This window comes from Diadema antillarum, unplaced genomic scaffold (genome assembly GCF_040938485.1).
Source record: "Diadema antillarum isolate AM-2024a unplaced genomic scaffold, OU_Dant_1.0 seq00000723_RagTag, whole genome shotgun sequence".
Lineage (NCBI taxonomy): Eukaryota > Metazoa > Echinodermata > Echinoidea > Diadematoida > Diadematidae > Diadema > Diadema antillarum.
The window spans coordinates 255,086-280,515 of record NW_027271626.1 but is presented as its reverse complement, the minus strand read 5'-3'; the positions used below and the strand labels follow the sequence as shown (position 1 = coordinate 280,515).

At 38.5% G+C, this 25,430-nt stretch overlaps 1 protein-coding gene across 1 annotated transcript in view; it reads left to right on the top strand.

The window, feature by feature from the left end:
- Positions 1 to 25,430, top strand: part of LOC139738125 (active breakpoint cluster region-related protein-like) — a 134,410-nt gene that overhangs the window by 86,882 nt on the left and 22,098 nt on the right. The window contains exons 8-16 of the mRNA XM_071648786.1: positions 2,437 to 2,552; positions 3,766 to 3,857; positions 4,949 to 5,046; positions 5,713 to 5,772; positions 10,373 to 10,435; positions 17,322 to 17,459; positions 21,083 to 21,128; positions 24,235 to 24,303; positions 24,848 to 24,945. Of these exons, the coding sequence (XP_071504887.1) occupies positions 2,437 to 2,552; positions 3,766 to 3,857; positions 4,949 to 5,046; positions 5,713 to 5,772; positions 10,373 to 10,435; positions 17,322 to 17,459; positions 21,083 to 21,128; positions 24,235 to 24,303; positions 24,848 to 24,945 (780 nt within the window). The remainder of the gene's footprint in view (positions 1 to 2,436; positions 2,553 to 3,765; positions 3,858 to 4,948; positions 5,047 to 5,712; positions 5,773 to 10,372; positions 10,436 to 17,321; positions 17,460 to 21,082; positions 21,129 to 24,234; positions 24,304 to 24,847; positions 24,946 to 25,430) is intronic.

The window sequence follows — 25,430 nt, the reverse complement described above, 5'->3', positions numbered from 1 at the left end:
AATAGCCATGATATAAATCATAGGCATACATACATGTACTCACTCGGGTGGGACGCGAACCAATGACCTGATTGCTAGACAGGTGTCATATCCAATAGTATACCCTCCGCAACGATTACTTTAAAAATAGAGAATCAATCCAAACACAATTTCAGGGTATGAAACTATAACTCATTGCCCACATCTTACAGAAAACCCCATTCAATTTGCTTCAGTGGTCAAAGAGAAATGAGGAATTTTGTAGAGCATGTCAGGAATCCTTTCCCTCCAAGTTCTGTCTATTGTGTTTACACATTGATATGCAGTTCTAAGAGCATGCAAGTGCTAGACCCCGTTTACAGTGCGCGGCTCGGCCGCAGCTCGACCCAGCCCCGCTTCAGTGTAAACGCGCAAAAGGCCAAATGCGAGGCCAATTTTGGCCTCGCTCTGGAGGTTGGTCTCTGGAGGTGGTCTCGGCCGCGGCCAAGCCGCGGCAGAGCCCGGCCTTTTCTCAGTGTAAACGTAAACTGGGCCAAATGCGCGGCCAATTTTAGTCTTGCTTCCAAACCCTCTGCCTGTACTATTTCGCTGTTCAGAATATTAACCCCCTCAACGTCGAAAACTAGTATAGTTTAAGGTGGTTTTGTCGTGCAAAGGATTTTTTCCTTCGGCAAAGGCCTTTGCCCGAACAGCGACTTCGTCGCCACGGAATTCATTTGGCAAAGGGTCTGAAAACCAGACAATACCAAATTGCATTTGTTTACAAGCAGAGCGCCACTACGACAACATACTGAAAGGTTTGAATCAAAAGCGCGGCCGAGCCTGGCAGTGTAAACGGTCAAAATTGCGGGGCCCGGCCTCGCAATTGAGGCTGGGCTCAGCCGCGGCTCGGCCCAGCCCCGCACTGTAAACGGGGTCCTAAACTTGGAAGAATCAGACTCATGACTTGCTTTCCAACAATCCACATTTCTCTGTGACCGCTTAACCAAATTGACTGGGGTTTTCTGCAAAATAGAGCTAAGATGTTATATTTAATCATATTGGGTATTATCAATGCAAATATCCGATTGTAATTTTTTGGGGGACATAATGTAATCAGTGATGGTTCCAAATCCTATTTCAGCGGGTATGTACTGCATTTTATCTATTCAAAATTGAGGATTTTTGCATCAAGTAGGTGATACTTTTGGATTTTTTAAAAAAGATGATTCTTTGTGGCAAAAAGTAACAATTAAATTGACTGAAAAGAGATGCTTGCGTATTAAATTCCAAACCACGATTAAACATCAAGTGTTTTCACTTACTCTGTCACATAGACTAAAGTAACAAGAAAGTGCACCTTGGGCATTTTGGGGAATTGTGACAATTGAATATGAAAAAAAGAGACAGTCCTTTTCTTATTGCCATGTCACATAGTAGACATGAGTTCATTGACATTTGTAAGCGGAGACCAGAGGGTTTTGTGTGTTACTTCGTGTTGTTTTCCAGCGCAAGCGTGCAGTAGAACTACCAACCATGATGTAATCTGGAGTGTCTACTCATTTCCAAATAACTACTTTCTACATCAGGTTTTTTTATCCCCCCCCCCAAACAAAACCAACCAATTGTTGGGGGGGGGGGAGGGGGAATCCCCACCCAAACCCCCTCCTCCACCTCTTTGGAGTTGATGTGTTTATTCATGCCACTCAGCGCAGCAGTATGTCTGAACCTTGGCGTGCGTCACAGTTTCAGACGTGAGCGGTTGTGCGGTGTCAAATTCACATGATGTTCTCATAGACAATGGAAATATGAGACATTTTCACATCATCAGCTATTCTTAGGGGCAATTGACGCATGTGGGATAGATCATTGTTCTTCCAAGACTTTTTCTCACAGAAGTCGAACCAAAAAGCAGGTGCTAATTGAAACATTTTTCATTTCAACACATTCTTGAAGAGACTCTGAAAGAGACATGACGGTTGACAAGGTAAAGATTTACAAACTTTTTGCTTCTGGCAGAGGTTTCTGGCATGTGTCCAGTTTTCTAAATTTCAAAAATCCCCCTCATTAGAATTACCAAATGTTTGTGACAGGCATAATAATCATTGGTGAGTAAAATATTCAAAGTGGTCTGTAATAAGCAGGATTAAAAGACAAGTGGGATCCATCTGTACATAGTGGCAAAATGATTGATATTGATGACGTTGGGGTTATATCAACCTTTTTAAACCTTTGTTGACCTTTTTAAACCTTTTTAAATCTTTTTTTTTTAACCTCCTACCCTCACCCCCATACAATATTGTACAAGTTACAAGTTTTGTGCAATATTGTACAAGTTACCCATGTCACAGGTCATGCGATAATGATTTGAATGTAGGTATACGGAGTAGTAACTGACTTGATGCTTCATGTGTTACATTCCCTGCTTCACTTTTCTTAATTCCATCTTCTGGTGGCGTCTTCTCCTTGCTGGTACAGAAGAGAGAGCTCCTAAGACAAGGTTTCTTGGTGGAGTGGACGGATGGCGGCCGCAAACTGAGGAGGATCCTTCTCTGGTCTGACCTCATCATCTGTGCCTCAAAGCGCCCTGTCAGGTAAGCCGTCCATCGTAGCCCTCTCCCGCTTTCCCCTGTCCTTTCCCTCCGTGCACCCTTAAAGAATAGCTGCATTCACGCACGGGAGTTTAATATCGGTTTTCGCATTGCGATGCAAAAAAATTTATTTAATTTGCTGTCGTTTACACGTGCTGCATAGGGCAAATTACTGCAAGGAGTTTCATATTAATGTGACCGTGGATAGCCAAGTGTGTGAACCTATTGCGGCAAATTCTTTTCTGATATGGGATAAAGAAATAGACAATATGGTCCTGTGTGCTAACAGAGACCTGGCGTTGTGTATGTGTGAAGCTTTGAAAACACTGGGGTGGGAAATAAGGCTAGCAGCCTGAAAATAGTAAAAACCAGTCTGTGACTAGATTTCCCACACTCAATATGTCTCATGCACAGTAGTTTTAGAATTAAGATTCAGCAACAGTCATTCATAGAATAAAGATTGAGTAAACTGTTAATCAGCATGGTGGTATTTGTCCATAGATCTCTGTTGGTAGCAGCAGTGTAATTCTCAAAAATTTAATGTGCTGAAGTACATGCTTTCTTTTTGTCACGTATTTGAACATCTTCATACTGCTTGGTCAACAAAGTTTGATGAGATTTCTCAAGTTAAGCCACCGCCATGTCAAACAGGGTGGAAATCCCATGTGTGCCTTGAGTGCTGATTGATACAGAAAACCCCATAGTGTTGTACACACTGTCCAAAGTCCCTGGTACAGACAGGGTTCAGCTTGGTGTGGCATGGATTGGTTTCGCTGTCTTTAAAATAGAAAGTGCTGGCTGATCATTGATGAGGGTAATACTTGCAAAACATGCTTTACCACGATTGATCCATTGATACATTGTAATCTCATATCTTGAAACCGTGCTCATGCAGTGCTGCTCCTTATCGACCTTGGCCGCCACAAATGATAATATTTATGTTGATGAACAGTGAATGGGCTGGTAATAATGTAAGGTCCAACAACAGTCCTTTCAAGGACTCCATACGCATGGTGTAAACACAAACCTCCCTCTCTCATTTACATTTTATGTCACCATAAAAACTTTCAAACAACAAATAATGTAAGGTATTTACAGGTCACACAATGCACTGACAAATTGAGAAGAAATTGGGATGTAATCATTTGTAATGTTGGCCATATGTCATATATTTTATATTTTATCCTCTCCCCTCCACTTTTAACTCCCATTACAGTGGAATGTTCCAGCGCGACAAAGGGCAGTATGATTTCCAGTGGTACATCCCACTCACCGAAGTGTCACTCACACCAAATGACCGCAACGAAGGTATGAACTCCTTAGAGGAGGGATGCTTTTTTCCATTATTTTTTTCTCTGCATCCCAATAACATCTAACATATCTAATTTTAAAAGAACTCTATATTTAAGAATTTTTAGATGAAGAAGTTAAAGGGATCATATACTTTTGGTTGAGACCTAACTTCATGCTTCTAACTTTTTTGGGTGAGATAATGAGAAACAATATGAAATACGAAAGAGCATGTAATTCCAAGATGAATTCAACATTTATTTGATGAAAATTGGTTTTGAAATGGCTGAGATATCCAAAAGAGAGGGATCCTAATAAAAGCTGGGACCCAACTTTTATGACAATTGCTTTGTTTTACTTTGTTTTTGGATGTCTCAGCCATTCCAAAACCAATTTTCATCACAATAAACTCTGACTTCCTCTCAGAATTGTATGCTCTGTAATATTTCGTAAGTGATTTCTTAGTATCTTGCAAAAAGTTAGAAGCCCAATCCTCATCTCCACCAACACTATACCATCCCTTTAAGGACTTAATCCTTTTCACATCACTAGGCAAAGTGATTGAGGATTTGTATGATATATATATTTTATTACAGTAACAGAACAGTCTACTGATATATTCCAGTTCAAATTTATATCTACTATTTTCCTGAAAGATAACTATTGTACAGCTACTTTTTACTTTTCAATATCAACACAGCAATGAATATCAAGTGCATGCGAGCTGGATTCCACCCCAATACTGAAATGTGTAGAGTAGGATCAAGTGAAAGTAATAGTGCATAGTGCAATTTATTTGTGAACTTGAAAAAATACTGTGTCAGAAATTGAAACGATTCTTATGATCAGTTTTGATTCCTTTTGATTTGTGATTGTGCGTCCTATTTTATTCTGGTATATGTTAATATCCTTCTGTCTTCTATTCAAGCTACAAGTATACTTTTGAACATCTCTATGTTGTATGCTCCTAATCCAGTATTACCCTCAGTAAGATACATGTAGCACTGGCACAATACGTAGGGAAATGATATGAAAAAAAATTTATGCACTTAATTTGTCGAGGAGTGGGATTTTGAACAATCCGTGTTGGCATACTCCTTGTTTGACAGCTGAACCAAAGGTCATCGAGAAAAGCAACGAAGAGCTGAAACAGATGAAGAAGGAGATATCAGAGCTCCAGGAGAAAATCAAACGTGACAAGGCAGCGGTGAGTGGACTTATTTTCTCTTCTTGGAGAGGTGGACACATCAGCTACTACTGTACATGTACCTCATGAAGATGATTCTCATAATCTGCTTGTGTCTATGTGAGATGCTGGAACGAATTTTTGAGTGAACCTAGATTTTGCAGGTGCACACCCTGTTGAACTCACAAGATTACATCTTGTTAATGGCTGTGTAGGATTTGGGGATTGGATATCGGAGAAGTTTTGAGGTGTTGTTAGATGCCATTACACTTCAGCATTTACGAGGGAAAATGCAGGCAGAAATTTTGACCACATTGGGATGCAAGACCAGACTGTGACAATAACACTGCCAGCTCCTTTTTCTTCTCTTCCTTGTTTAAGTATGGCACCTGTGTAGAATTCTTGTATTTTAGTGCTTTGAAAAAAAACTTCTCTTTGAAACACACTATTGAGAGGTAGTCATGCTGAAGTACCTGTAGATCTCGCATGTAGATACAGCAAATTGAAAGATCTCTTTCACCAATGTATCTTTGCATTTCCGTTGGAAGTGTTTGAGCTTAATAAAGTGAATTTCTCCAGAAGACCATCCGTGCTGTCTGTGTGTTGGGACTGCGATCTTTGTTGGAAATGATATTGATGAATGTTTAACATGCATTTCATTTCATCTGTTTTTTCCACCCACTCCAGAAACAAACAAGAGTTATCCAGAAATGTATTGAGCAGAACAGAAAAAGGATAGCAGAACTGGTGAGCTGAAAATTGAATTTCTCATTAATTTGGAATATATTTCATGATTTTGTTTCTCTTGTTTATGTTTCATGCTGAATTTGAAAAAAAAAAATGCCAAAGTTTCAGAAATCACGATTGGAGCAGTTTCATGGCAAAGTTTTGCATGGGGAAAACTAAAAAGTCTGAGAAAAGATGGCACAGAACAATCTTTAGCAAAAAAAAAAAAAGAGAAAGAAGAAAAGAGAAATTCATCATCTGATGGGTTATGTACTTTATGTGGCTGGCAAAATGCAGGGAGCTCGAGTTTCAGCTGGAAATCGATTCTCGGTTTCATGTGTCGATTGATAATTTTCTATGGTTTCACGTGTAGTGTAGTAGACATCAACTGAGAACATTGTAATAGGGACGGTATGATCAATTATGCGAATAAGGATGGTTGAATGTAACGCGAGATTATTTCTTGGGGTAGAAATTCAAGCCAGTGACCTTTTTCCACATTCACTAGGCGAGTGTTGAGTTTTTGCAGTGGGTTGTATTTGGGGGCGCCAAACTTGCATTGTGAATTTATCATGCACTATCTGTGCCCACTGTCATTTTGCGTGTGGATTTGTGTGTGTGTGTGTGTGTGTGTGTGTGTGTGTTTCTGTGTGTTACAGATGCATATGTCTGTAATTCTTTAATGCAAGATGCAATTAAAAGGGGTAGTCCCTCCGCCCACCCCCCCCCCCTTCACTTGCACGAGCATAGGGTTTAATAGAATGAGGTTCCTCTCGTGGCAGACACCCCACTTTCAAGTCATTTGCAGTGGTGAAAAGAGTGAAACATTAACTAGAAATGAAACATTCTGGTGGTAAATTAAACTTTGGGTTGTCACTGATGCCCCCCCCCCCCTCCTCCCCATTAAAAAAATGTATCATCGTTAATGATAAACATCCGTCCCATCATGGCATGACACAGTACGCTGTTTCTGTTGTAATAAAGTGTAATATCTGCTTTAATAGTTTAGGCCACTCTTCGAAAGTAGGAGCACAGGAAAGGACAGAAAATAGAAAAAAAAGGTGATATTCATGTAAATACTTGTGATGTCATTCTAAAGTGTGTCAACGCTGAAATAATATTTGCTCTCTATGATCGTCATTTCCTCGTGTTGATATTGCGACGTGCATTCTTCACTGCACTTCCCATGTAGTATGCCTTTGAAGTTAGCTAGAGATGGAATCATGTGTAGTAATCCATGTAATGCTACCTTTGAATGGAAGCTTCTGTTAGAAAAGTGTTGCCTTGCATGCTATTGGGACTTTAGAGACTGTCTGAGTTTGTACTGAAAGAAAAGACACACATTTGCAATGAGACATCAGCAAATTACTTGCTAGAAGAAGAGATTATAGTAAATAATGTCACCATGCAATATTGCTTTCAATAGGTTTAAGTTTTGAGGAATTGCATTGTGTGGATTAGTTTTTCAATGAGGAGAAAAAAATATGGGAGAAAATATCAATTATACTCTATGACATGTCTGTATGCATTTGAGGCATGGGTTTAAGAGTGTTGTAGGCATTTTTGTGGGATGACTTTAACACAAAGCTGCTCAGATAGCCAGAAATGCATTTAATGCCTCTGTGGATGTCATAAGCCTGTCATTTACTGCGAGGATGGGCAACCTTTCTCCATAGAATATGGCTTGATCCCCCCTTTAAAGCCCCACAGAATATCCACTAAATACCGTGTCCAGTCGGGCCTGAAAACCTCTGGCTTGCATACATGTCTCTACACACTTTCCGTACCCTTGAATTTTTTCTTTGTTTGTTTTGTTTTTTTGATAAAAGATTTGTTGATTCTGTTTGTATGACATTTTCGTTTGTTCAAATCGGGGTCACCTGTGCTGCGGGTGAGAAAGTGATCACACCCATTCGCCATGGTCGCTCACATGACGTCAGAACCAGTTTGTGGGACTAATCGGTGCATATCACTGTCACACTGTCTTTCTGTCTTTGTTCCCTTAATGAACTGAAAAGATAAGATATTTGAAGTGTACACAAAAATGTCCATGCATTACGCATAACTTATCTTTGACAGAATAATTCTTCATTAATGAACAGTAGTAAGTTTTTAGACTGAAATTTGTTTCTGTGATAGAACATATATCCATGTATGTAATTCCTTTTAATATTATGTACATCAGCAAAAAACAAACAAAAACAAAACATCTGTCTGCTTCCCATAAATTATGCTAATATTCCACACGGGGGATATAAGCATAATTCATGGGAAGTGGATTGATGGTTTTTCCCTTGTAGATAAGAGAATCAGTTTTGATTCTGATGTTCTGCCAAGTTATGGAAGAAATTTGGGGGCTGTGTAGGAATTGGTTTGATACCGCAAACATACAATCTATTGATGTCATCCAGTGTATCCTGTGCAGTCTATTCTGGGATGAAAAATGCTAAAAAGGATAATTTTCATCTCACAAAGCTACAGTGGATGAAGACTGTGGATTGAATTCCTGTCAACTTATGGACAAACACGTGCGATACCGTTAATGGCAAATTTGGTGGAAAAAACTTGAAAAGATGGGAGTATAAATTCTCTACTGTTACATGGTATGTGTTCCTGATGTCTGGCCCATTCTGTCTGTTCCTTTCAAGAAGAAACAAAAATAGCACTCGGTGTGCTGTGGCTGCCTTTTCAAATTTAAAAAAAAAAGTGTGTGTGTGTGTGGGGGGGGGGAACATATCAAAACATGAAACATACATGTACTGTAAATTTTGAATCCTTTGGGGTTGTTTTGATGTAACACCGGGCGGTGCTGAAGGACTTTGCACTAGGGTTCAATTGAGGCGTTCCATGACACACCATGATAGTACAGTTCGTCTGCCTGGTTCTTCCCTTTTCATTCTTTTTTTTTTCAGGTCATGGATAACAATATCACGAGACCTGTGGAAGTCAATGCAATTTTTTTCCCCTTTTCAGTCTCTGTCTAAATCTGTGCTGGGGAGATGGGGTTACTAGAACAGGGTCTATTTTTGCCCTATCCACACCTGCACTGATTGGGCATGTGTTTGGATGTCTCAGTGGGGGAAATAGATTCATGTGTGTGTTATCTACTATATGATAGTGATTGTTAGATTGTATTTTAGTGTGAGTGTGTGTGTGTCAGTGTCTGTGTGTCTGTGTGTCTGTGTTTCTGTCTATTTTCTCTCTAGGGGAGCAGAAGAGACAAGGCTTGGTTTAGAGTGATGTGCATGCACCATGTGTTATTCAAATCAAACAAATTCATGTTTTGAGAGGTATACAGAGGGATCCAGCTTTTTGTCTGAGGTGTACATGCCTGTCTGTTGTATTGCTTGAATGTGTGTATTGTCTTTTTTTTTTTGGGGGGGGGGAGGAGACTTTTTAGAAATGATATGTCATGGTATGTGTTGTCTTGTAATTTTTGTTGACAAGAAGAGACCTATTTTAGGCTGAGGCACAGACAAGCTAATGTCTCCATGTGCTTGCGTGTCTAATGCTAGAAATAGAATGATACATATGTACTCCTATTTTAAACTTCACGATTTAATGTTATGTTATATTTTTTTTTGGCATCTTTTGGGATTGGATATAGGGAAAGGGGTAAGAATGGATGCTGGTAAGGTAGGGGCTATACTGTATTCTCAAAATGATCATATTGCCCAAAGTCATCCAATTCTAGTAGTTATGTATCATATGTTTCATTTTGATCCAGAGAATTGTATACAGAAAATGATGGAGCTGAAAGTATAACGTGTTCTTGAAGAGAAAAATCTCCACTTGTCTATCCTCGTCTCACTTTTTTCACACTTTCCAAAGGCAGGGAGAAGTGCGGCCTGTCTATGAGGGTTGCTACAACTCAATTATTGCTGATGGGGGCCAATTTTGATCAGCATTCTATTCATATGATTCACTGTAGATCCTTCACAAATTTGCAAACTATGTTGATCACCATAATGGTTATGAAACCTTGAAGTTGATGTGTAGTTGTGTGCAAATTTGACTGCTCCATAGTAAGTCAGTCCCAAATTATGCAATAGTCTTGTACATTTCATGATGGTATTGTTACATATTGATGACTTTCTGTTATTTTTGTTTGTTTGAAGTGTAGTAGAAGTCCAGGAGATAAGCTAGCTCTTTTAAGTCAATCTCATTGACTTCAAAATTCACAGCCATGTTTCTCTGTGTGTGATGTTTCATTATCGAATGATGCATGAAAATGTGTGACAGGTGCCCAAAATGTTCGGGAAAAATCCTTTCTTAAAATGTATGGAGGCAAAAAGTCTAGCCTATAAATAGCTTCTTTAATACTTTTAAATGGAGAAACGAACTGTTTGGGATGGAACAAATTTCTGAAACTCATGAAAAATTATTTTTTAGGTCTTTTATATCATAATTGGTGGCACTATCCTAATGTCAAATTGATAATCATTGATATCTAAGCTGAGGATATTTCAAAAAGAGGCATATGCCTACATACCATGCATTTGTTACCTTTTATTCACCCCACCTATGAAGGAATCTATCTTGAGTCGTTGTAGAGTTTCTGTCTTGCCTTCCAATCTCATTCTTCAATCTTTTTATTTTTCTTTTTTCATGCTGCATACAGGAAGTTACCTATGTGCTTGAGTCCCCCAAGCTGCCGTTCCATCTGTACCACCACACCGGGAAGGTAAGGATATCATCTTGTAGCCATGGCAACGAGCTCTTGTGCCTTTTTTGGTGTGTGTGTGTGTGTGTGTGTGTGTGTGTGCATGTTGCAGTTTTTCTTTGGATTCAGTTGAGTTCTTGGGACTATCAGGAAGGCAGTAATCGTCACCTGCTCTTCCAGCGAACCTTTTGTGAGCTCTTAGCAGCAGTATTTTTAGCACAAGTTTCTCTGTGACTGAAACAATTTTTGGATGTTAATGGTACCAGTGTAAGTCTGCTTTCGTAAGAAGCAGGTGGATGTGGTTTTCATCTGGGTCTGTATCACAGCATACAGTGATGAACCTGCTCACTGTGTATGCAGTGTTTAATACTCTGTAGTGCAAATTTTTTTTTGGGGGGAGAAATTTTCCTAGCACAGCAAACAAAGAAACAAACATATACTTTTGTAAGCTTCCTATATATCAAGTGAAGCAAAACATCATTTAACATTGTTAAAGTATAAGTCCTATTGATTGCCCTAAGACCATTCATTTGGCATTGTCAATAACTATTGTTGTAAATCTTCTACGTTATGTGAAACAAGGCGTCATTCAATGCCATTTCCAGTCATTAGACAAATTGATTGCCGTAGTGTTATCAAGGGACAAACTGCTAAGCACTGAATGAAGACGTAGCCATTAAGAATATCTTCTTAAATGATGATCGAAACTTATCCTACTTATACAGTCCATTACCTTTGTCCTTCGTGATTGCTTTTGTCGTAATTGGTCGTTGGCAAGTCATACGCTTTTGTTTTCCTGATTTCACAATCCAGATTGTGTGCTCAACGTGTTTAACCCGTTAATATGCTACAGTGTATGTTTGCTGATTGGCACACAAGCTAGAATGTTCTCTGTGCTCATTTGTACAGATGTCTGGAAACTAATTTTCAATGAATAGAGATTACCTCATTTCTTTAGTCCCCATTCTGTCATCATAGCCTTCTAGTTGGACTGAGCCACATTGCTATCATACACCCTGAATGCACTTGCTATTAAAACTTTCCGACTTATTAGGTCAAGTTTGGAAATATTACTGAATGCTAATGCAAAAGCTTAGTGAGAGAAGCAAAGTCCGACTCTGTGTTTGGGAGTATACAGGGTTAATGCAATGAGAACAACTTATGGACATTCCTTCCTCAATCATTTGTTTTAATACTTTTAATGTGCCCTTGGCCTGGCCCTTTAAAGGGACTGTACAGTACTGGTTGAGGTGGGGATTCAGGTTTTGAACATTCTTAAGTGAGATAATGAGAAACCTCTTATGAAATATGAAAGAGCAAGTAATTTTAAAAAGGATTCAACGTTTATTTGATGAAAATTGGTTTTCAAATGGCTGAGATATCCAAAAAAAGTGATAATAATAAAAGGCGACATGCCACAACTTTATTAGGATCTCTTTGTTTTACCTTGTTTTTGGATATCTCAGCCATTTCAAAACCAATTTTCATCAAATAAACTTTTGATACCCCTAGCTGAATTCACCCTGAAACCCAGTGCAGAAGAATCAATAAAACAGACTGTGAAAGTGTGTGGAAAATGAAACAACAACAACAGCAGCAGCAGCAGCAGCAGCAACAACAACAACAACAACAACAACAACAACAACAACAACAACAACACCACCACCAACAACAACAACAACAACAACAACAACAACAACAACAACAACAACAACAACAACAACAACAACAACAACAACTTACAACAGTTATCTAAGTTGTCGAATGTGATAGTGCTTGCTAATTCAGCGTGCTGCTCACTCTTGATTGGAAGTCTTCAACAGTTTGTGATGTCATCATTGAATCTCTGCAGTTGTTGTTCACTGCTGCAACATGTGACCTTTCAGCTTTCTGTTTTTCTGTATTTTTATTTAGTGATATATATTTAATTGGATTTTTTGTTTTGTTTGTTTTAATCGGTTTCCCCAGATATAGTTGGTCTTAAAAAACATCCGTACTTTAAACTTCCCCTAATCTGATTACTCACGGGACCTGCGGCTGTACAAGCTAATGCTTTTACGCAGGCCCCATCATATTTTTTTTCGCATTATGACCACAGTGTAATTCGCATGCATACAGACCTCGTGTTTATACCAAATCAAACTTCTGTACATTCTGATGAAGTCTCATCTGAATTATGTTTTGTATAATTTTCGTATTTATATACTTTATTGTGATATATGTGAGAAATATGAAAATAAATTGAAATGAAATGAAATGAAATCATACTGGTAGATCCCGGTGGTATAAAGAAAATCTGAGAGGAAACTTGACAAAGGTTTATTTTTCAAGGACATCAAAAAAAGCATGTGACGGAACTTTTCCAGAATGCAGAGAGAATGATATTTACCGTAACATGTGTCAGTAACATGTCAAGGGGAGTGTTCAGTTTTCATGAAAAATAAAGATTTTTTAGATAACTTTCCTCATTTTGTTTATATCATTATGTAATTGTAACATCACAAATCTTATGCATTTTCAATAATACCATCAATGCTGGAGGTGTGCTACATGCAGATAATCAGTTAATATCTTTAATGCATTAATGTATCTTTTGAAAAGATTGTCCAATTATCAGGAAAAATGTTAGGCAAACCTTCCCCTTTTAAAAGTAAAAAAGGGCTATATTACGGCAGAGTGTCAGTGTATGTGACAAATTCGAACAAAGTAAACAGGCAACACACAATGTGCACTTAAGTGAAAATTTTTGTTTTGAATCAACAGAAAAAAAAATCTGGCAAATAAAAGATAAAACAAACAAATTTCAAAACAAGATACAAATAAGACAAAAAAAACCCCCCAGTCCTTTTCAGGGCTACATACGCAAGGTATCACCACAAACCTTCTATTCCTCATTAGAATCACCATGCATACTATCAAACAACATGTGTAAGCCTATCTCTGTCAATCATAATGGAAATTACACTCTGATATTGTAATCGCTCTATTGATACTGTAATCAACCATCTTTTTAAGTCAGTTTTTCACTGATTAAGTAATTATATTCAGAATTTCCAGAGTTTGTAATAACTCAAGTATCCTTCATCAGGCTATAACTGTACTTTTAGCATAAAGTCCCCCTTAGTTTTGGCTACCTTAAAGAACAATCAGGACTGATTGCCCTCAAGTGAAATGACCAGCCCAGCATGTCGGTATATCCAGAGATCTCTATTATTGTGTGGGCTGAAATCTGTGGGAACCATTGTTGAAAGTCCTCTCTGCAGTGAATACAGCAGTAGCTTTCTTTGCAGTATTAAAATGCTTGTGGTAAATCCCCCATTCATACTCATGAATTCCTCGTTCTTTGGGTTTGGGAAAGCTCACTTCAAAGAAAATGGCTAGATTCCCATACTGAATTCAATGTTGTTGAGCATTTCCAAGGTATTATTAAGTGTGTGGACTTGCCAAAGTCATCAAAAACAGGATTAAAAGAAAAAGGCATGATGCATTACGTTGCCCTTGTATGCACAAAACTGCCAAAAGTGTTGATAGGATTAATTGATTTGTTTGTATATCACAAAATATATTCTGTTAATGGATTGATAGCTTTTTGGGGTCTAAAAAGAATTCTTCTGTTTGAATATTACCTGCACTCATGTTACGTACATGCGAATGATGTGTTACAAGCATCAGAAGATTCTACTAATTGACTTACGTTCCTTCTTTGTAGTTCTAGGAAGCATCTCCCACCCATCAGACTAATGATTTTCCTTCTTTTCTATCTCTCCCTCTCTTGCAATATTTGCATCACGATACAGTCTGAAGACAATATTCTGTATCAGAACAGGATGTTTCAGATTGTAAATTAACCCTCTGGGGGTCATAATCTCTTGAGTGTCATTAACACTGTGAGCTAACAGCTCACCATTGGTAATGAGATGGGTCATAAAGGAAAATGCAGTGAAGATTTTCCTTGGATTTCTCTCCATTTTGCTTTCATTGTTTTGATTTCGTTCGTGGGCTGACGTCATCTCCAAACCAGTGTCTCTGAGAAAAGTGCGATAAAATGTGTGAATACCGTACTTGCATTGTTACGTTATGGCCATAAATAGAATTATGATTTGGCACGTTTAACTTGTGAGTCATCAACTTCAGCTACAATAGCCTGATTAATTAGCAAGTTCAGATTAACGGATATTCCTTTTTTAGGATGTTGAAACAAGCTATTCTATTTACACATACCTTTTCCTACTAAATGCCTTTATATTAGTACTTTAAATCCGGTTTGTTTAACATTGGTTGTTGTTATGTTTGGCAAGCTCAGGTAAGCTGGCTAGTTAGTGTAGCAGCCTCTATCAAGTGTGGTGTTAATGAATTTTGAATATGCAGATGATCTGGTTGATTAGTCACTTTCAGCCCTAAGACACTCCCCCTTTTCTTCCCACTCAATGCTTTTGTTGACTGCTGTCTAGAAACTTTCTATCTAAATTTGGATCTGGGATATCGTGTCGAAGATTTTCCCCAGCTCTGATGGCATCTCCAAGTCCCGATGACTCATCGGTTCAGTGACACAGAATCTTATTACCGAACAATATTTCCCATGATGCTTTGCTACTTAAGGCCATTATTATTGATGAAGAACTCTCCACAAAGAGAATTTTTTTTTATTGTTTTTATTTTTGTGGGGAAGTATTAAAGTGAAATCAGTGACTCAATAGACATAATTGGTTAAAGAGCAGAGAACATTCTGTATGTTGCCCTCCCCTGTCAGTCATCATTTGTGCAATATACTGATAGTCAAAGAGGCCAAAGTTTCTGACTTTTTGTCTAATTTTACTAAGATCTTCAATGATATTTGACTTTGATCTTGCTACTGTTCCCAACAAGCATTTCGTACTCGGCATGACTTGTGAGCTCTGGGGGGCATTTCATGAAGTGGTTTGTCATATATCTTTTTTTTTCTGACAAACTACTGTAAAAGTGGATATTTTCATGTGACTAATTTTTCACGCTCAGCGGGGTAAGAAGAGTTTCACATGTGTTTAATTCCGCGGAATCAAGACATCAACTTCTGGAACATATGGCAAACAAAAATATTTGCATGCTTTTATTTTCGTGCTAGTTTCGGGTTGCGCGAAATGCGCAAAAATTTCCACTTTTACAGTATTACACACATGCAACAGATATCCTTGCATCTGATTGGCTGAGAGCAAATTTGTCCAACAAATTTGTCAGACAAAATACTTCTTGAAATGCCCCCAGACGTTCAAGTAATATCAATTTTTATTGACCAACATATCTTTTATCTCAGTTTTCCATGATGTCAAGGTATTGAATTGTTACGAATAGAAACAAAAAGATTGCACACTGATGAATGTAAAGTGGCGTTTACGCCTGGGTATAATAAGCATAATGCATGCAGAACATCCAATGTGTTGCCAGGTATCTCATAAATGTCACATTCAATAACTGCTGTTTGTTGGCCCTGTTAATGATTAGTGAACTGTCGCTGTGTTACTGTTCTGGCAACTCACGTGAGAACGATGTCTTTAATCATCATCTCCCGAGTGTTCTCTTCTTAGAATTGACAAGATGTGGCAGTAATATTTCCAACATGTAAACACTCTTCCGTTATTTCCGAGAGAGAGAGAAAAAAAAGGAAAACTGCAAAGCAAAATGATGAAGATTTATGGGGTTTATACGATGAGATGTTCAAAGTCGCTTATTCAATATTTTCAGACTTGCATAGTAAGTGTGTGCTTGTCACATTCTAGTTTTTGCCGGTAGCTTAAGATATTCGTGGATCTTTTTTGCAGGACCTTTGATCCCTGCAGGAATTATGCAGTTTGGTGTTTTAAATCATCCCTTACCAAGAAGAGACCATATACTTTTATTAAGCTCTGCCAGTGAGATTTTGTTGATAAAGCTGATTCTTAATACACTATCAGTAGTCTCATCTTAAAGATCACTGCGCCTTGCACCATGCCAATTTCAAACCAGTGCTTCTGTATCAAACATTAATTCTTGCCTCCTTTGAGCCAGTTACACCCGTGAGTCTTGATGCTCCATTTCCTCTTGTGACACCAAGCCTTATCCAGCTGGTTTTAGCTTCCAGATCCCCTTCTTGTAAACCCTGACTTGAGATTAGCAAATGATAAAAAAACCCCAACATTTCTCCGAACCCTGCCAGTCCGTTTTTTGTGGGGTTTCCTCCTCTGATCAGCAAGTCGACATTTGAGCGATGGCGGAAGATCACCTATTTTCCCTCTATTTTTATACACATTTTTTTCACGCAGCTGCTGTCATACCCATATGAGATAAAGAAAGAAATCCTATTCCTGTAAATCCAGCTTTGGGCTTTATACACCTCATGCCTACCCCCTCTCCCTGTCTGAGCAAGTCATGTGTGCTGCCTTTAGCATTATCATAGAAGTGGCATCCGAGAACATAACGTGGAAGAAAGCTGTTTACCAAACTTGTGACCCTTTCAATTTCTCCTTCTGTATACAGCAAATGAGGTTGTATACTCTGTGAGAGAGGATATATTCATGTGAACAAAATGGCTTGCTATAGATGACCATAGACTTGAATGTTTGATGATCTACTACCAATCAAAATGATATTAATTTCTTGTTTTTTAGGTAGCAGTACTGTATTTGAATTTGCCTTTTGCTCAGATTTTGCTTGATTATGCTTTGTTGCAACTGCCTTAATTCCAAAAGCAGTTTTCTCTCTGGGTAAGCATCCCCTTTAACGTTAAGAGATAGGAACCCTGCCCCCCCCCCCTCTATTTTTTTTTTAAATCCCTTTTTGAAATTTGGTGTTCACTTGCATGGGAAAGAGATAATTCATGCATAATTTGATTCTTACCCATCTTCTCTCTTTCTTGCTGTTCTCTCTGTCTGTCTGTCTGTCTCTCTGTCTCTAGACATACACTCTCCTGATGTCATCAGACTACGAGAGGTCTGACTGGAAGGAGGCCATCTTGAACGCCAAGAGGGAGTGCCGGATGACGCCCTCTATCACCCCCTACCACATCAGCAAGCTCATCCCAAAAACGAGACGGGTAAACATTTGATTTGCATGTGCATATTCAAGCATGCGTCTGACTTAAAGATGAAGAACAGAGACATGTACTATGCGAAAGCTCTCTACGGCATGTCAAAAAATAGAGACAAACTGTAATGGAGACGAAGTGTGGTATAGCATCAGCAAATATCTATCCAAGCCTGTGTTTAGGGTAGTGGGTGAAACCGTGTGATCATGCTCATTTTTGTTGGTGTGTTTGTTTGTTTGTTTGTTTTTTCTGTTGTGATGTTTAAACATCAACCAACAACCCATGCGCACACTGGCTGTGAGCAAGACTATCCTTTACTTGCTAGAATATATGTAGCACGCAGTAGGTGGTCACTCACACACACACACACACACACACACACACACACACACACACACACACACACACACATGGACACAGACCAAGACTGCCTAAAGCTGCCCTGTATATGCCGCTCCCCAGAACCTGTAATAGCTCTGAGAGCATCAACAGGTGTTCTAAATGCGATCGCACCGCATCCTGCGGAAGATATTAATTTGGGCAAAACCGTCCCATTGGGAGATAGAAACAATCGGCGGTTCTGACCAGGTGTTCATTATTGGTCAATTAATTACTAGGTCTTCTCTTTGTGTGTTGTTTGTTGGGTTTTTATATGTTGGGTTAGGGTGTTTGGTCATCTTCTTAAAGGAAAAATTCCAGACAAGCATATTATGACTAACCCTTTTTAGACCATGATTTAAAAAGGTTTGTTTTGTATTCTGTACAAGTGGGTTCAGAAAGAATAATGATGGGGCTTAATAGAGCTGTGGTGTGCAAAACTTATCTCCACTGTTTGTGAGAAAAAAAACAGTCACAGATATGAATGTAAAGGCACACAAACTGTAGTTGTGCTGCATGAACAGCAACCGAAACTTGCTAGATATGACCTCGGGTGAGCAAAATGAAATTGGCGACTAATAGTTTCGGGTCTTCAGTGTTTTGTTCTCGATTCTCAATGCCACACTACTCATTGGGTGGGGGACAGAAAAACGACTGGAAAAGCAGCTCTTTGGATTACTGAGCTCATTCAAGGGATGCATCCCTCATTTCCAAAGCATTTTTCGACTTACTTCTGTGTTCTGAAGTAAACTTGAAAGTCCTGCAGTTTATTCTTTCATGTCACATGGACACTAAAATGTCATTTTGCAATATAGAGGGGTATTTTCCTTGAACTGTACTATACTTTGTCTTTGCAAGACTTTGCCTAGTTATTTTCAATTGTGTAATGGAAATAGAAGCAATTTCCAAGATTTTTCACATGAAAATGAATAGCTTGAATCACTGAGGACTAATCCTTATTTTGTACAGATTATTGAGATAGAGATAATATGATTGCATGCAAAGAAACAATTATGAGCAATATACTTTTTAGAATACAAATACAGCACACCTGCCAACAATCCTTTGATTACCTCTTTCTGTCTTCCTTATTTCTGGCTTTTTTAATTGTGTGTTTTGGGGGATTTTTTTTTTTTGGAAAAACAAAAATGTAAAGGAGACCAAAACCAGATGTGAGTCAGAAACAAATATTGTCACGTAATCAAGTTGCAGATTAACAAGTGTGACAAATAACACCACACCCAGATACTTGAAGAGAGCTCATTTAATCACATTTCATTCTTGATATAGTTTATGAAAGGTGATTGAAATTAGTCTTGATTACTTGAATGTTTTAGTTTGCAAGAGGAGTGCTAATTGCCTGGCTGCAGAACAAACATGAAATGTTGAGTCTCCCCAACTGGGAATCCCCCCCCTCATACTCTCCAACATATTTGACACAGAAGTATCAAGTCGTCAAACTGCCTCTCTCTGTACAGTGTTATGTATTTGAGTTTCTGATGTTTGTTTCACCTGTTTATGTGCTCATATATATTTATATGGTTTGTTTGCTAATGATGTGACTATCCCTCGCTCTTAGCACAGTTTCATATTCAATGCTATGACGTCTACATGAATAGAAAAGAAAGAATCATAGATACTAAGTGAACCATAAAGCGCACCTGTGATCTTGTGACAAATTTTATTTTATGATGGATATCACCAGTCTAGTTTCGAACACGTCTTGCCATTCAGGTGGTAAATTTAAAGCAGCAGTATAGTAATTGAAGTCTGATGAGCGAAAACTAAAGAAAACGTAGAAAACTAAAGTCAACTTAGACAGGTGAGAAGGTAGAACGTGTATGAAAATTGGACATGAAATAAGATGGTTTTGAAAAATCAGTTAAAGCGCAGCTTTTCAAAATAGTGATACATGTATCATTTACCAATAACATGGAAATCGGGCAGTGTAAAGGTATCGTCCTCTTGTATATACTTGTACATGTAACTCTTTAGGTGTAAAATGAAATTGTAAGATAAAATTATTTTACAATTCTTTAGCAGCTATATCCACCTTCCCTGTACTAAAATAAGCATGGCTAAAATGTTGGAAAAAGGAAATTTAGTAAAGATTTGTGTGCAAGGAACTGGTAAGATCATGTTGTTGTCCCCACACCTAATTTGTATCATGTGATGGCCCTAGTTATCACTGCTTTTCGAAAATGTGACACTTTGAAGTGACTTGGCTGTATCCTTTTGTGGGGGGGGGGGGGGGGGGGGTCTTTATTTTATGGAAACTTCTGCTGCTCTGTCTAATTTTATTCTTATTTTCTATCTTTTTTAAGTCAACTTGAATGCAGAATAAATATTGAGTTATAAAAACTTAGTCAACTTCACCCATAAGGAGTAGGAAAGTTTGCCTTGATACTTTAAATGCATATATATAACATATAACATAAAAACCTAATAAAATGTGTTCAAGTCTGGTTTAGAAAACAGTACAGGTACTTGAGCATAAATGAGGCAATCATACGACAGATTATTTCCTCTTGAATTATGTTACCATAATTTGTCCGCACTCATCTATACCCATGTTGATGTATTTAAGTGTATACAGTGTCGCAGACAAGTCTTTCAGATTTTGCAATAATGAAATGTGTCCATCTATATCTATGGGAATGCAAAAATATGTTTCATCCATTTTTTTAAAATGTATCTGCTAGTGCCAGGTAGTTTCCTTGTAAAAAAAAAAAAAAAAGTTTTTCTGTTTCGTTTCCTTTTTCTTTTGAAAGTGCTGCACTTGATTTTAGTCAGTTATGTATGCATGTATAGTCTCAAATGAACCTCCTTTACACTTAGTAGATTCATTACATGAATGATGCAGGCAAAATATATTCTTACCTTTTCTATGGAGAGAGAAGAGGGGAGTAAACCAATGAACCTGAGAATGTCGTAATCTGACAGGTTTTTGTATTCCTGTTGGTTCCCACTGTAATATATTTTTGACAGTAGTAATAATCCTTAATGCAGTGTATGCTGCTCATTGCTCTTTGACCTTCTTTCTGGTTTGAAGGCTTGGGAACAAAGAGATAGATAGAGAAAACAGAATGAACAAAAGCAATCCAGCAACAAGATGCGATTACTACCAAACACTCACTGGTAGGACCAATTTGAGGTCCTGGCCTAATGATGTGTTCACTTTCCTCTCTTTCCTTCCTATTTCCTTCCTGCTATTTTGAGTTTAATCCCCAACACTCTTTCTCTCTCTCAATCAGGGTCGGGATTCGTACGTCAACATCAGCTCTGTCCTGCTGAAAGACAGTGAGTATATATATGCAGTGCTACTTGTACGACCATCCTGTGTTGTGTGTTGGTGTTGCCTTGCATGCATTGAGTGACCCACAGTATACAGTTAAAGGGATGGTATAGTAATGGTTGAGACAAGGATTGGGCTTTTAACTTTTTGTGAGATAACAAGAAACCACTTTTGAAATAATGCAGAGCATACCATTCTTAGAGGACTTCAAAGTTCATTTGATGGAAATCAGTCTTGGAATGGCAGAAACAGCCAAAAACAATGTAAAACAAAGCGATCGTAACAAAAGGTGGGTCCCACCTTTTATTAGGATCCGATCACTCTTTTTTTCAAAACTGATTCTCATCAAATAAACGTTGAATTCCTCTTGAAATGACATGCTCTTTCATATTTTATAAGAGGTTTCTCATCATCTTACCGACAAATGACAGAAACCTGATGTTTGGTCCCAACCAAAACTATATGATCCCTTTAATGTACCTGGTGGTCTCTGTGCTGAGACTATGTGGAATTAGAAATCCTGGCAGTGATGGTCTAGGTAGCTTATAACAACTGGGAAGCTATAACCATCATACACACTGCCAGATAATAGGCCTGTTAATTTTTGTGGCCGTTGGTCCCTTCACTTATCAGAGTACAAAGGTCACAGTATATTCCCTCCACTCCCCCCCCCCCCCCCCCCCCCCCCCCCACCACCACCCACGTGACGATGGAAGAGTCGTTTGCGGTGATGACCAGGATGTTTGCGGCATATGTTATGAGTAGACACAGACATTCTCGCTGACTACCACTGGCAGAAGGCCACAAAAAACATAAGAGAATTCCCACAACAGAAAACTCAGTGTACACTGCGGTATACATGAGTTGCCCTTGTGCAGGTACAGTCTGTACATCTACTTTGTGGGATTAGGTGTATGAAAATTCCTTACCATCATTTTCATCGTTACCAGATTTCCATGATGAGTTGTATTAAACCATTAGCTTATAGAGGAAGGGGAACATTTTCTGTCAGAATTACCATGTCATGTTTAGTGTCGCCATAAACTGTGGCTGTAGAGTCTGCACTTTTCTGTAGGATGCCAAATTGTTTTTGTAAGAGCAGGGAAGATTCCACCACGCTAGGGCGCTATGATGTCAAATATTTCCCGGTGTCAAATATGTGAGACGTACCAGGAGACTGCAGCTATATGGCTAATGCGACACATGTGCAGGGATGCCAAGTTCAAAAAAATTTTATGAGTGAGTTTTTCATGACTAGGCATCTTGACGCGCGAATGTGCGCGCGAGCGAGGGTGTGGGAGGGGTAAAACCCGTTTTCCCCCCTGTGGCCTCCCACGGTAGGGAGCTTTTTCAATTTTTAGCTCTTAATGGTGCGATCAGGGGCATACTTAAGTGACTATTTTTTACTTATTTTGAAAGACGAAAGGGAAATATACCTTCAATTGCAACTATCACTGTAATCCTTTGAGCTATGCTCCTTATTATAGGCCCAAGCTGCAGACTTCGCCTGATGCGTGAGAAAAATGGGTGCCATGCGTGAGATCGTGAGACGGACCCTAAATGCTTGTGTCTCACGCAGAATGCGTGAGACTTGGTAGCTCTGCATGTGTTCAGAGAAACGGCAATGAAAATGATTTGGCAACATTTTCTGTAGTCATGCTGAATTGGCTTTTCTTCACATGACCAAGATGGAACAGCCACAATGGGCATCTCGGGGATATTTTTTCCTGCTTTAATACTATATAAGTGCAGAATTCTATCCCAACTGTGACGTGCATAGGTATGCTATCATACTGTACTTAAAGGGATGGTATAGTTTTGGTTGAGATGAGGCTTCAGGCTTCCAATATTTTGTGAGATGATGAGAAACCTCTCATGAAATTTGAAAGAGCATAAAATTCTATGAGGAATTCAAATTTTATTCAATGGAAATTGGTTTTAACATGGCTGAGATATCCCAAAATAAAGGGGTCCTAATATCAAAAAGGTGGGACCCACTGTTATTAGGACCACTATGTTTAACTTTGCCTTTGGATATTTCTGCCATTCCAAAACCGATTTTCATGAAATAAACTTTTGAATTCCTCTTATAAATAAGATAATTTTATGCTCTTTCATATTTCATAAATTGTAATAATTGTCCTGCAAAAAGTTAAAGTCTGAATCCCCATCTCAACCAAAGCTAGACCATCCCTTTAACATAGGGGGAGGCCCTTGCTTGCATCATGGTTGATAAAGACAGCAGGAAAGCAAAGAGGTCCCAAGTCAAAATGAGTGATTCAGCATGACGGCTTCCTTTGCCACATGTCATTTTCACCCTACTGCTATCTTTGGATTGATGTGGTGGAGATTACCTTATATAGCTCTGTGTGTCAAAAGTTTGACATGGCCATGCTCTGGAAAGACCAGACAGAATTAAAACAGAAAGAAAAAAAAAAACCCACGCGGAAATGAACATACGTACATATTACCAAACTAGAAATGACCTTAGTTGTGCCAATTTCAGGCCTATGCACCTGATTGATATTGTGATTGATATCCTGGCAATAAATCGTCTGTCATTGAGAATGCATGCTTCAAGTCATGAACTGTCGATGTTCATAGAGTGTGTCCATAATTTAGCAACATGATGTCAGCAGAGGAAATTTTCCCATGGATAGTTAGCCACCATATTGTTGTGCAATGAACAAAAAAAAAACAGAAAAAGAAAAAAAATGGAAAAAACAATGCTTCCATGCCACTGTGAGACAGAGTAGCACCATTACCAATGGTGTGATATCAACTCTTCAGCTGCATCCACTTTGCCTATGATTTAGTGAATACTATGATTTTTTTTAAATCTCTTTATTTTTTTGACCAGCAGATCAAACTTATTTTACTGAATGTGTACAGTTGCCATGTTGTTCAGAATGAAAGCAAACCACACAAAAATAATCATCATTCTACTTAAATACAATCCATGTGTGTGCATGTGTGTGCGTGTGTGTGTGTGTGTGTGTGTGTGTGTGTGTCTGCCAGTATGTTCCTAAAGATTTCCCTGTAGAATTGAGGGCTGGAGGAACAGCCAAGGTGACGAGAATTATCATTGCTGTTTCTCTCTTCTCCGACCAGCCGATGAACTCATGACGGGAATGTTGTATGTGACTGTGAAGGAGGCAAGAGGACTGACCGTTCCCTCACGTAAGTCAACAACCATTGTCCTCTTCCCCTCCTGTAATGTATGGCTATTTGGACAGAAAAGTAAATCACCCAATTAAACATGCTACCAAAACGTAGTTGCTGATTGACAGTGTGTTCAGTCGCTTGGAGGCACCAGATATGTACGTATGTTGAAAAATGTAAACCTAAACTGAAGACTTGATATTCTGGTCACTTTGAATTAACACTTATCTAGTGTAATATTACAAGTAGTTCTTTGTTGATGGATTATGGACATACACTTGTACAGTGTAATTAAAAAGAATAGCTGACAGAGTTTTTACTTTCACTCTTATCCACTCGCTTCTCAATGCCTGCATCTTTATTTTTGTTTGTTTTTACACTGTTTGTTTTTCTTCTGCATCTTTCACTTTTGCTCCTTTTTTTTTTTTGTCGTCTGAATTTTGTCTTTGCTAGGGACAACAACCAAAAAATAAGTACCAGTTTAGTTATGTTGAATAATGCTATACAAAGTCTAGGCATTCAATTTTAGCTATTTGTATTTGTCATGACCTCATTTGTTCAGAGGTGTACTGTTGCCTAGAGACGGATGCGTACGGGATCTTCTCTCTGATGGCCAAGACGAGGAAGACGTCGAACACTGTCAAGCCAAAGTGGAACGAGGTACACCAAATCACAGCTCCCCTTGGGGTTGATGTCACACCTCAGGATTGCATATTTTAGATTACTCATGCAATGAAGAAGCTGTAGCTGCATCACCTGCATTTAAAATCCAAATATATTCCCCCATCCCTCCCCCCCCCCAAAAAAAAAAAAAAAAAATCCGCCAGTTAAAATTCTTCCATTATACACAATAGAAAAATGACCAAGAGAAATGATGTGTGTTATGTTTTAGATTTACTTTGGTAATCGTTGTATTATGATGATACTAGAACAACTATTTGGACCAACCCTGATGTTAGCATAGTACAAAATGTGATTTATGTTCATGATTAGATGATCCCCGTTAATTTTGATTTCTGGAAAATTTGATAGCTCTCTATACAGTAATTTGAAAGCACCTTACGTACTTACTGAAAGCATTTAAAGAAAGCGCACAAGCATTTAGATAAAGTTTTCATAATTGTCTTATCTCAGCAAACGTTATC